Source organism: Silurus meridionalis, chromosome 14 (assembly GCF_014805685.1).
Source record: "Silurus meridionalis isolate SWU-2019-XX chromosome 14, ASM1480568v1, whole genome shotgun sequence".
Taxonomy (NCBI): domain Eukaryota; kingdom Metazoa; phylum Chordata; class Actinopteri; order Siluriformes; family Siluridae; genus Silurus; species Silurus meridionalis.
Window position 1 is genome coordinate 23,986,446 of NC_060897.1, and position 13,546 is coordinate 23,999,991.

Below are 13,546 nucleotides of genomic sequence, written 5' to 3' on the forward strand. Positions count from 1 at the left end.
GCAGCTGTTAACAGCAGTAGAGAGAAATGTAGAGAACATGGTTTTATTGGAAGCTAAACACAGAATCTGACTTCTCCCTCAAATATTTTATAGGAGGTTTAATTTTTCATGACGGTGTTTAGTCTTTGATAAAGGAACAACAGTCTGGAAGGTATGAGTTAGTTTTTACACTTATAGAATAAAAGTCCTGTTCACTTATTCTGCTTTTGCTGATAAACAGTTTTCTGTACAGGATGTTTTTGTACAGGGATGTTGGTGATGTGTATCACTGTGGGGTCTCGAGCGCAGTAATACACAGCTGTGTCTTCAGTCTGCATGTTCTGTCCTTGAATTGTTATTGTGTTAGTAGACGTGTCTCTGGAGATGCTGAACTTATTTTTCAGTTTGTCACTGTAATCTGTACCACCATTGGTAAAAATGCGTCCAATCCACTCCAGAGTTTTTCCTGCAGGTTGTCGGATCCAAACTGTATAATAGCTCGTAACTGAATATGAGACCTTGCAGTTGATGGAGAGACTCTGTCCTGGCTGGACTGTCATGAAAGCAGGCTGAGTCAGTTCCTCACCATGCACATCTGTGGAGGAAAACACATGGTGATATCTCACACAATATACACAGCACATTTATTGTTCTTGTAGTAAATGAATGAATTGGATAAAACACTCACAGGAAGCAGCTGTCAGCAGGAGCAATAGAAATGTAGAGAACATGGTGGGTGGTGTTTGTACTGGGGTCTTCTCTGTTCTCCAAAGTTTAACAGAGTTTAAAATGTTGCCTTAAATAATAAAAGTTCAAATGATTCCCAAAACATAGTGAAAAGATAAACACTGTTACAACACTGTGGATTTAGTTGCAGAGTGAAAAAGATGAGCTTGCATATTAATAACTGTACATACAGGGCTTATATAAAGGTAAGATGAAGGTTTGCGTAATGATTTGAGTGAATGTTTTGCACTTTTCAATTGTATCTCATATCTTTGTTTCAGCTTATTTCTTTCTTGTCCATTCCTCTTTCCACTTTCTTTTGTATTTCTTTCCTCACTATTTATTATTTTATCTTCCATTCCATTATTACTTTCCCTCTAACCTCTGGCAGAGCTCAGACATACCATACCAGTCATCCAATTACAAAGGTATGACAAAGGGCTGCATCCAATACAGGTCTTAAGTATCCTGCCTGGCAGGTGGAGCCAATCCAGTTTAATAAACCTGGAGAATTCTGGGTAATTGAGTTCTCCTTAATGGCGCACTAACTGTGTATCCCTGTCGCTTTCCACTGGCTTTCAGAGATTTTAAAGTAATGAATAAAGTGAGTGATCGATCATCAGGTGCTTGAATACAGTTCACACACATTTCACACTGTTCAGCAAGTAACATGACAGAACACACACCATACTCATAAAATGTTGTATTTCTGATTTTGATTAACAGTTTTCTTTACAGGATGTTTTTGTACAGGGATGCTGGTGAAGTGTTTCACTGTGGGGTAACGAGCACAGTAATACACAGCTGTGTCTTCAGTCTGCATGTTCTGTCCTGTTAATGTTACTGTGCTGCTGGACGTGTCTCTGGTAATCTGAAATCTGCTTTTCAGTTTCTCACTATAGGCAGTGCCACCACTACTACATATGTATCCGATCCACTCCAGAGTTTTTCCTGCAGGTTGTCGTATCCAGGCTGTACAGTAGCTGCTATCAGTTAATGAATATCCAGACACTTTACAGGTCAGAGTCAGTGACTGACCAGGGGTTAATACTGTGGATCTGGTCTGGATCAGCTCAACACAGAGACCACCTGTTAAAGAAAAGTAATTTTATTGTTGCAAAAGCAAAAAGCAAAACTGTATTTTATGTTAAATGTAGAAACACTTACAGTGTACGGCTGCCAGCAGCAGCAGCAGTAGTGATGTAGAGATCATGGTGTGTGTTGAAGCAGAATCAATAAAAGCTCTTGGTCTGTGTTGCTTAAATATATAACAGGGAAGGACATTTGCATAAAGACACTCCTTATCTTAGGGGACATTTGATGCAATCCGACATATTATAAATTTTTCATTCACATTCCATGCAGATTTGGTTCAGTGTTCTGTAATGGGACATTTAACAATCATGGAAGTCTCCAGTTTAAATCAGCTTTTTTCTCATTTTTTATTTCTTAGAAACGCAAACTGCTCCATATTTTCTATTTAACTTTGAGATTGTAACAAACTAGAGACTTGAGAGTGAACAACTGTTAACAGCTTCTATGACAGAAGTGATAACAGGAACTCACTTGTTCTGCAGATGTTCAATTATTCAACTGTGAATGAATAAAATGTATAAAGTGTTCATAAAAAGAAAAACATCAGCAAACTGCTGTAAAATAAAGCACTTTGGGATGTGATGTTACTGATGAACATGCGGGTGAATTCAGGATGGTAGCATTAAGTCCACATCACATGAAATGTCACGAGATTTCCAATAACAGTAAGGACCATACGTTAATTCCATATTTAGGGTTCATTTTTAATTGATTGAAATTTTTTGGAAAAATCATTCATGTGTCTCTCATTATCTATCATGAGGAAGTAAGTACAACAGTACAACAGCGCCTCCTATCTTCCTATAATGTCTTCACTGGTGGAATACACTGATTGATTTACAGTTCAGATTAATTTAATTTAAGATTTCAGAATAATCCAATTGTAACTAAACTGTTTCATTTATAGTTCAGTGTTTAGATTCATTTTATTTGAGGTTTCACAATAATCCAAGTGAAAAAATTAACAATCAACACTTAACCATGACCTCTTCATTCTGTCAAACAATTGAGTGGGATGCAAGTAAAGAAATATTCATGCTTATAAGAAATCAGATATTTTACTGCACTGCAGAATTATTATTGAATTTAAATTAAGGAGCATGTTGGGAGTTTGCAAATGTGCAGGACTGGTATTGTGTGTGCTTTGATATAGTAAACACATTTTATCTAGATTTTTCTGGAAAATAAAATACAGGGATGTTGGTGATGTGTCTCACTGTGGGTCTCGAGCGCAGTAATACACAGCTGTGTATTCAGTCTGCATGTTCTGTCCTCAAATTGTTATTATGTTAGTAGACGTGTCTCTGGTGATGCTAAACTTATCTTTCAGTTTGTCACTGTAATCTGTGTTCCCATCATAATAGATAATTCCAATCCATTCCAGACTTTTTCCTGCAGGTTGTCAAATCCAAGCTGTTCCATAGTGGTTGCTGCTATCAGTGATAGAAGCTCCAGACACTCTACAGGTGATGGATAAAGTCTCTTCTGGCTTTAGAAGCACTGAGTCTGGCTGGATGAGCTCAGTAGCACAGAACACATCTGTGAAAAGAGAAACAGAAAAGGTTCACATGTTGAACTGAAAGGATCAGATGAACTAATAAAGCTAAAATCCAAACACTCACATGGAATGATGGCCAGAAGAAGCAGTGGAACTGAAGACAACATGTTTGTGCTGAAGGAGGAGTAATGAGAAGATCTTCCTCTGTAGATAATCACGCTGTTAATATTATAAGAGGAGATGAAGATTTGCATAAACTTTCCACAGAATCTGTGTTCAGTGTAGAGATGTGTCACGTTTCATATCCTGGTTCTGTCATAAGCAAATTCCATGAGTTGTACCTCAGTAAAAATGATCTTTTGCTGTCTATAAGTACAAAAGCTTTTACTCTTTGTTTCTCTACTTGCTGATGTGTGGTTTGGACTGAGCTTCTTTTACTGATCCTAACATCTACTTTAAACAGTTTGGATTCAACATCCTGAGGAAAATCTTTGGAATGTGGCTTTTTAATTGATCACAAGCCTCTTTATGAAATATATTCAGTAAAATTTTTAAGTGTCTGTGTAATACTGAAAATGGAATAGTATGGAATAGAAGACTATCTGCAAGAGTGAAAGGGAAAGTTTATAGGACTGTGGTGAGACCTGCGATGTTTTATGGTTTAGAGACAGTTGCATTGAGTAAAAGACAGGAGGTGGAGCTGGAGGTAGCAGAGCTGAAGATGTTGAGGTTTTCGTTGGGAGTGACGACGATGGACAGGATTAGAAATTCGTTTATTAGAGGGACAGCGCATGTAGGACATTTTGAAGACAGGGTGAGGGACAGTAGATTGAGATGGTTTGGACATGTGCAGAGGAAGTATACAGGTGGAAGAATGCTGAGGATGGAGCCACCAGGCAGGAGGAAAAGGGAAAGGCCAAGGAGAAGGTTTATGGATGTTTTGAGGGAAGAGATGTAAATAGTTGGTTTGAAAAAAGGCAGATGTAGAGGACAGGATAGTGTGGAGACAGATCCTGAAATTGTGTTATACAGTAATGTACACTGTGTGAAATGTTTTTGTACAGGTTGTTGATGTGTCTCACTGTGGGTAATGATGCTACAGCATATGCTAAAATTGTTAAAAAAGAAATAGATAGACATGCATTTTGCACGAAAGCATAGTAGTGATAGTAAAAATCCAAATGAATTAGGTTTCATAGAATCTGGAGCTTTCCAGAAGTTGTAGAATAATTAATTTGTATAAATTTATTACATTAAACAATAAATCTTCTCACTTGTTAAAATTGTAATTTGTGTTTTCTATAAAATCAAACAAAACAATTGCCTAATTATGAAGTTCTGAGTGTCATGGTGTTGAATGCAGTCATAAATAATTGTGCAGAGAAAAATCGATTGAGATGGTTGAGTGTGTAAACACTGCCCTCTAGAGGTATTACAGTGTTAATGTTCTTGCTCACAATAAAAACTAGTAAAAAGTAAAAAAGTATACATTTTCATGTGAAGGTGTCTTTGTGATGGAGTTTGTATTTTACTCTGTGTGATGTGATCCATGTTCATGGAAACTGGATGTCAAAATGATCACAAACGTCTCCTATTGTGAATTATTTTGATAAAAATAATTTTGTTTTGATAAAATCGCTTTTATAAGTACAAAATAAAGTAAACAAAGTAAAAAAAAAAATTTAATTCATTGTTGTTACTTTAACAATTGTACTGGTTAAAGTTAATTAAAAACACTTTAGCATGGAGAAAAGTCAAAGAATTCAATAATAAATATTAAACAGTATGTATAATATATTAAATAATAAATGTTACTTATAGACAGTTTGATCCTTTAAGCTCCATGAATACACTGCTTGTGAAAATGTGAGTTTGTCATGTGACTAGAGCACATGTTTTTGTACTGATGTTTAAGGAGAAGTATCACGGTGTCGGGCGCAGTAATACACTGCAGTGTATTCTGTCCTCACTTTGTTCATCTGGAGATACAACTGCCTATTACTGTTGTCTCTGGAGACGGTGAAGCGGCCTTTAACTGCACTGGAGTAACGTATGCTACCACTATCGTATATACCTGCTACAAATTCCAGCCCTTTTCCAGGTGCCTGTCTGATCCAAACCATCCAGTGGCCACTAAACTCTAATCCAGAAGCTGTGCAGGTCAGTGTATGAGACTGATCTGGTTTAATGATCACTGAATCAGACTCGATCAGTGTCTGACTGCATGAATCTGAAATACAACAATACAATTTAAAGTGTGAGAAAAAATATTAAAAATATTAAAAATCATGAAAATGTTTATATGAAATAAATAATAAGACTAACATTGAATGAACATTGCTAAAGTAAAGTAACTCAAAACTCTGCCTGGTCCCATCTCAAAGAATGAACACAATTCCTGTTGCTGGAAATGAACACAAACTGCTGCTGTGTTGTTGAGCTGAATGTATCAATATAAATGGTTCAAATGCAGGATTTGGTTTTCATGACACGCCCACTAGAGATGTCAAAAGATTCACAGAGGAATAACCATGAAGAGAAAAAACACTTACTGTAAGACTCCAGCTGTGTTTCATGCTGTCACGTCCATAACTGCTCTTTACTCATTAGATATCATGTCCTTTTAGTCCATCACTGTGTGTCACTGTAACACTCAGAACTACATGAAGATTTCTGATCACTGATAATCACTGAATAACACAAAAAGTGTCTCAATAAAATCCAGCAGAAGTAGAGGAGCTCAGGGACTTCAATAAAGAAGGTTCAGCGTTTAATGTTTCACATCAAGGAAATGATATTAAATTGTAATTTGTGTTTTCTATAAAATCAAACAAAACAATTGCCTAATTATGAAGTTCTGAGTGTCATGGTGTTGAATGCAGTCATAAATAATTGTGCAGAGAAAAATCGATTGAGATGGTTTGGACATGTGCAGAGGAAGTATACAGGTGGAAGAATGCTGAGGATGGAGCCACCAGGCAGGAGGAAAGGAAAGGCCAAGGAGAAGGTTTATGGATGTTTTGAGGAAGAGATGTAAATAGTTGGTTTGAAAAAGGCAGATGTAGAGGACAGGATAGTGTGGAGACAGATTGAAATTGTGTTATACAGTAATGTACACTGTGTGAAATGTTTTTGTACAGGTTGTTGATGTGTCTCACTGTGGGTAATGATGCTACAGCATATGCTAATTGTTAAAAAATAGATAGACATGCATTTTGAAAAGCATAGTAGTGGTAAAATCCCAATTAATTGTTTCAGAGAATCTGGAGCTTTCCAGAAGTTGATAAATCTGCTCACTTGTTGAAATTTTGTATTTTCTGAAATCAAACAAGAAGTGCCTAATTATGAAGTTCACAATGTGTTGACTGCACTGGGTGGTATGTTACTACTATCATATATAACCTATTCCTTTTTGAAGGTGCCTGTCTGATCCAAACCATCCAGTGGCCACTAAACTCTAATCCAGAAGCTGTGCAGGTCAGTTTATGAGACTGATCAGGTTTGATGATCACTGAATCAGACTCGATCAGTGTCTGACTGCATGAATCTGAAATACAACAATACAATTAAAGTGTGATAAAAAGTAAATCATGGAATGTTTCTCTATGAAATAAATAATAATACTAACATTGAATAAACATTGCTAAAGTAAAGTAACTCAAAACTCTGCCTGGTCCCATCTCAAAGAATGAACACAATTCCTGTTGCTGGAAATGAACACAAACTGCTGCTGTGTTGTCGAGCTGAATGTATCAATATAAATGGTTCAAATGCAGGATTTGGTTTTCATGACACGCCCACTAGAGATGTCAAAAGATTCACAGAGGAATAACCATGAAGAAAACACTTACTGTAAGACTCAGCTGTGTTTCATGCTGTCAAGTCCATAACTGCTCTTTACTCATTAGATATCATGTCCTTTTAGTCCATCACTGTGTGTCACTGTCAGAACTACATGAAGATTTCTGATCACTGATAATCACTGAATAACACAAAAAGTGTCTCAGTGAAATCCAACAGAAGTAGAGGAGCTCAGGGACTTCAGTAAAAGTTTCAGAGTTTGATGTTCACATCAAAAAATTATATTGATTGTTAAACAATAATGGTTCTTTTGCATTGTTTTAAAACATTTTAATAACTTAAATATTTAATATTTCTCTATTAATTTATGTACTGTAATATCAAAATCTTTGTCTGGAAGTAAAAGGATGTCGCTTGGTCTGATACTGAAATAAAGCAAAAGTAATTGATGTTTGACTGTGTGGTTTGAACTATTGAGAAAATGATGCAGAATGTGTACATTATTATAATCCTGTTATTGATATATGGCACTGTAGTTGGAGCTGCCAATGATATAAATGATTATCTTCTGACCAATCAGATTTAAAAGCATACTGATGTATCGCCTCAGTGCATCTTGAGGATCAAATCATTTCCAAAACTCTGCTTTATATGTCAGTAATTTTACAATGTGAAAAAATTGTATGTGAAGGAGAAAATAAAACCCTTTTGTTTATAATAAATGTCTGTGGTTCAGTTTCCTGCTGAGGAATATTTACAGCTCATGAGGAAGTGCTTGTGTAAGTTGTTGTACAGCTCTGCAGTCTGTTGTATCAGTGTGAGTCTCGTGCACAGTAATAAACAGCCGTGTCTTCAGCTTTCAGACTCTTCACTTCTAGATACAGCATGTTTTATTGGTGTCTTTAGTGATGGAGAACTGGCCCAAGAGACTGAGCAAATGCTGTGCTAGTGCCTCCATCAATGTGTCAATCCACTCCAAACCTCGTCCTGGTTTCTGACGGATCCAGTGCATCCAGTGGCTGCTCATTGAGAATCCAGAGACAGTACAGGACACAGTGACTGACTCTCCAGGTCTCTTCACCACAGCAGAGGAGGTCAGGGACTGTCCATAACAATCTGAGAAGAAAAGAGAAATTTATGTTGTTATAATGTTTATAAAGACAGAATGGCTCATTTTTAGTAATCATCATATGAAAAAGTCTGAAACATGAAATGAGTCCAAATAAAATACAATGTCTAAAATCATCTTTCTCTGAGTTGTGCTTTAATCAGATTTAAAGTGGATGGGAGTGATATCTATCACAGAGCTCACTGAAACTAGAAGAAGAACATGCTGTTTATAGTCGACTCTATTTGAATAGGAGTGTCCATGACCACTATGGATGTGTTAAATCCATATCCACAGATTGCTCAAACAAATATAAGTATTAAGTAAACCTTTTTAGATTATGACAAATATTCAATGAATATTAAAAATATTTTTATTAATAAAATAAACAAATATTTAGTTAAAAAAAACAATATTATTTAATAAATATATTTGTATACAATTAAACAATATCATACATTTTTGATTTCATGTGAGTTTTTATTTTAATTGTTAAACAACAACAGCTAATCAGAATTTAGTCACGATGTTGCATTCAATCAGCGAAATAAAAGAATGCAATGCGAAGATTGAGATGGTTGAGTTTGTACACACTGTCTGAAACAATGTTACAATGTTCTTGCTCTAAATAAAATCTTCATGGAGCAAAGTATAAAGTAACAAACTGAATTAAGAGAATCCAGAATGCACAATTTAATAGATGCAACATCTCAATACAATATAAGTGTAGATGAATTAAATTATAATTAATTAATTTAGTACTCTATGTAATGTGATTTTACTGTCATTTAATACACAGAGAGAAAATACAAAATTTCTGTTGTTTAAATGTATTAAATACATATCATAGATTCTTCTCAAATCTAATCAAAATCAGTTGTTCTTGATTATACACTGTGTTCATGAGTTTGTCAAAATTTTGTTAAAAGATCTTTAATGTTATGGCTGAACACTGATAAAACTTACAGCATGTTTTGTATCTAAACCTTCAAAATCCAGAAACACATATTCCAACAATCTAATTTTATTTATATTTATTTTACTAAAATAAAAAATTTATAAACAATTTAAGTCAAAATTCATTTTTATGAAACATTTGAAATCAGGTTCCATTTTATTTATGATTAATCTGTTCAACAACAAGCAGGATGAATGTATAAGAGAAAATCACTCTAAATGTGCAAAAGCTGACATTTTAATGAAATCAATCAGTGTTTGAATTAATATCATTCTAAAGAGTGTCAAAAGAACAGAGACTTTTAAATAAATTGAGTTTAAGCAAGACTTGTGAAAAAATTATAATAGAAACATTATAACATAATAATTAACATTTGATAATTAAGTCATTTGAAAGATTATCAAGATGTTTAAAAGCACTGTTCATGGAGTAATATTTTACTATGTTTTTTAAGTACATGGTTTGTTTATAGATAGATGAAAACATAGATTATAAATAGATATTAGATATAGATGAATAGATAGATAGTAGATTTCAAGGGAAAGCCTGTGCAACAGTTTCTTGAAGGGGTACTATGTCTTGAAACTTGTGCTGTATTAAAAGAATGCTGTTGATTAACAGTGAGGTCCCGTTTTCAGGACATGTCTTAGAACATGGTCACAGGTGATACGGTACAGCTTAGCGATTTTACCTGATAATTAAGGTGTTGCATTGGACCCTGGTCACGCTAGCGGACCGAAGCGAGTGATAGGTGCCTTTAGATCCATGTATTAGTGTGCATTCGTGATTATCCGTTTCGAGATCCACTTCTCGGAATTTTTCCTGGACCCTGAATCCACGGGTGGAGCACCACTCGGTAGGCGAGGTTTGGGCTCTGGCATAGTCTGGCACGAACTTACAATGCGGTCCCAGCTTGCAACCTTGCTGAAGTTCGAGTCCAAATAAACACGTCATGTGTGTAAGGTCTTCACGATGCCACCTCTGAAAATGGCACCAGGCTTAGAGCTCAGCCAATCTCTAGATAATGAGCCCGTGGTCTCGATGGCCATTGTGTTGGGTAGCTGGACCTCGAATCACTGTGCGGTCATGGTGTACCTCGCCTAAACGGTACACACGATCGCTCCCACGGGAAATATTAGCTTCAGGTTACGTACACTCCTAACTACTACCTCGGGACCCGGATCGCCTCGATGCATAACTTCGATAAGGAATGACGTCATGTCTTTTGTGGAACATGTATGATTCTTAAGTGAAACCATTTAGAATCTTTTCATTAGGGCATATTGGCTTTTTAGGACAGAATGGACTGTTCCCCATTGTCTTTTCGGCTATCCAATCCACCCGAAGCTTGGCGGAGTTACTAGCGGAGCTTTAGAAAGTAATCAACCTTAGATTAAATTGAAATTGAGGGCCAAAAAGCGATAGGGACCATTAGGCAGATTTGCGTGGCAAAGAGCTTAGCTCTTGAGGACAATAATCACGGAATTTGCAGTTTGTTGATCAGTCTCAACGGAAGTCAGGGAACATCTGGTAACATGAAGCATCATGGATACCGGGAGAAAGTCTAGTTCTTGAGTCTCTGCGGTATGGCTCAACCAGCACTCACCTTCTGAGTCTACGGATATACACTTGGGGTGCTACTAAGATAAAAATTTACAGGCGCCTGTGATCAGCCTGGCAACCAATACACCCATTTAAAATTTCAATGGACTTTTTGAATCACTTATCGGACGTTTTGCTATTTGACGTACTTGAGTCATGAGCATACCGTCATGAAATGCTACTAAATTTTTTCGTAAGGGTAGAGGAACAGAGTCAACCAGTTTTCGATTTTGTGAGTAGACGATTGGCACTGAAGTTAACCACCTTTTCACCGAGCGATTTGGTCATTTCGCGCGAGCAATTGTACAACGGTGAATAACACCTGACGTTACTTTAGCAAAAACCGAACAGCGTTTTAAAGTGTTCACTTGTTACTCCAAAATTCGAGTGTTCTTGCTGTAAGCAGCTGCATTCGAGGAACATTGTCTGGACAGCGTTGTATACCTTGCATGTAATAAAAAAAAGTAATTACCTCCGCGAGTCTTTATTGTTTCCTTATGAATTATGCTTAAGCTATTACCACGCTGCGTAGTTCATAGCAATCAAGCATGAAAATTGAACTTGTTTTACACCTCCTGAGATACACATCAAGAATTCTTAGAAAACCTCTCCGACATTTTCATAAAAACTTGTCAGGAGACCTCAGCCTTGTTAACCACTAAAAATGTCAGGATAGCCATTGTCAGTTAGAAAAAAGAAAAAAAATGTTTGACCATGCTTTTAAAGAATTTCTTGGTTTATTTAAAATATTTCATATCGTATCCTTCCTGGATCCATGAATAACCAAGTCAATACAGATAGTAAAAACATACTAAATGTGTGTATCTTCTTCTGTCTGATTTTATATTCCTTGTTTTCATAAAAAATGACAAAGATCTAAATTGAGGTAATGTCACTCAGTGAACTGACATTGCATAAAGACATTATCAGCATTTGATGCAATCCACATCTTATAAATTTTTCATTAACTTTTTATGAACTTTTGTTCAGTGATCTGTAATTAGATATTTAACATTAATGAAGGAGTTCTTTATATCAGCTTTCTGACACAGAAAATTCTGTACTGAGGACTTTGATTTTTATTTCTGAACACAAATGTGATATTTTCTAATTAACAGATTGAGACAAACCAGAATATGAACAAGTGTTTACAGCTTCTATCAGATGATAACAGGAACTCATTTTGTTCTGCAGATGTTCAACAATATTCAATGTGAATGAATAAAATGTATAAAGTGTTCATAAAAATGAAAACATCTTAAATTGCTAAATAAATCTTTGGGATGTGATGTAGACATGATGAATTCAGGATGTTAACATTAAGTACATAATGAACATTATATTTTATAAAGAACAGACAAATGTTTTATTCAGGGTTCATTTTTAATTGATTGAAATCTTGTTGAAAATCATTCATGTGTCTCTTTTGTATCATGAGGAAGTAAGTTGAATATTGTGATTACAATCATTAATATTAAACAAGATGTCTTTAAATGTTCAGCAGATGAAATATCACTGCACCACTGATGTTTTTGTACAGTGTTTTCATATTTCTGCACTGTGTTCTGTGTAATACACAGCTGTCTTCTGCTGTCACACCAAGAGTTTCAGATACACCATGCTGGAATTGTCTCTGGTGATTTCTGTTCTTCTTTCAAATGATTTACTATAACCAGTGCCATGGCATCATAGATCATCCACACAGTGGTTTGTTCTCCTGTTGTCTGATCCAGTGCATGTGGTAATTAAGAACAGATCCTCTGCAGGAGAACAGTGTTCTCCAGGTTTCTTCACTGAGGTTTGTAACGACTCAAGACTTTCATTTTCCTGCTGAACAAAATATGAGTTCATTGTTTTAATACAGATATACAGAAGTGAATCAGGTTTGAGTTGAGAACTCACACATGAAGCTGATCAGCAGGAATAAGAGTGAATCTTCATGGTGATATGAGACTCTGCTCCACTCAACTCAGCTGCACATAAATACATGGACATTTGCATCATGTCATATGTGAAGAAAAAGTGAACAAACTTTCTGCATGATAATGTACAAATTTATAGAAATGTTTCTTCACTTTATTTTGTTTTCTAACATCTTTCACATCTGAAACAAATAACAGAGATGTCACAATTTCAGTCACTGTATATAATGTGAAAGAACTGAATAATGTAAAAATGAGTTCATTACTGAAGGAAACAGCAAAACAACAATCAGTTCACAGTGACTGAGTCTGAGGTTTATCAATGTAGCTGTTATGATTTTTTCATAACATAAATAGAGTGATGTCTGATGCATGGTTGCTTATCTGCTGATGATGCTGCGAAAACCTAGCGCAGAGGTCACATAGGATTTAACTACTCTTCACGATGCGAGGAGGCAGACAGGGGTTCTCTGGAACAGCTGGAGTAGAGATGTTTAATAAATGGAGCAATCTCAGTGGTGAGGAGAAGAGCTGAAATTGACGATACTGTCGGAGGAGAACGCCCCAAGAGCTGTCCCAGAACATCTGTGAGATGGAGCTGAATAAAAGAAACCAACAGAGATACGATGTAAAAGGGTGAAATCACAATGACACAATGACTAAATGAATATGTGCATGTAGAGACAAAAGTAACAAGATTATAAATCAGGGGTCACTAACCTTTTGACACCGAGAGCTACTTCTTGTACCGACTAATGTGAAGGGCTACCAGTTTGATACACACTTTTGAGATAAAAATGTGCTCAGTTTACCTTTAATTATGTTATTATTAATAATTAATGATATTTATCTATGTG

The 13,546-nt window shown here is 35.8% G+C and overlaps 1 gene segment (V, D, J or C); it reads right to left on the reverse strand.

The window, feature by feature from the left end:
• Nucleotides 1-158: 158 nt before the first annotated feature.
• On the reverse strand, nucleotides 159-930 carry LOC124397177. The segment is given in 2 exon segments: nucleotides 159-574; nucleotides 668-930. Coding segments are annotated over 2 exon segments (426 nt in total).
• Between the last annotated feature and the right edge of the window lie 12,616 nt (nucleotides 931-13,546).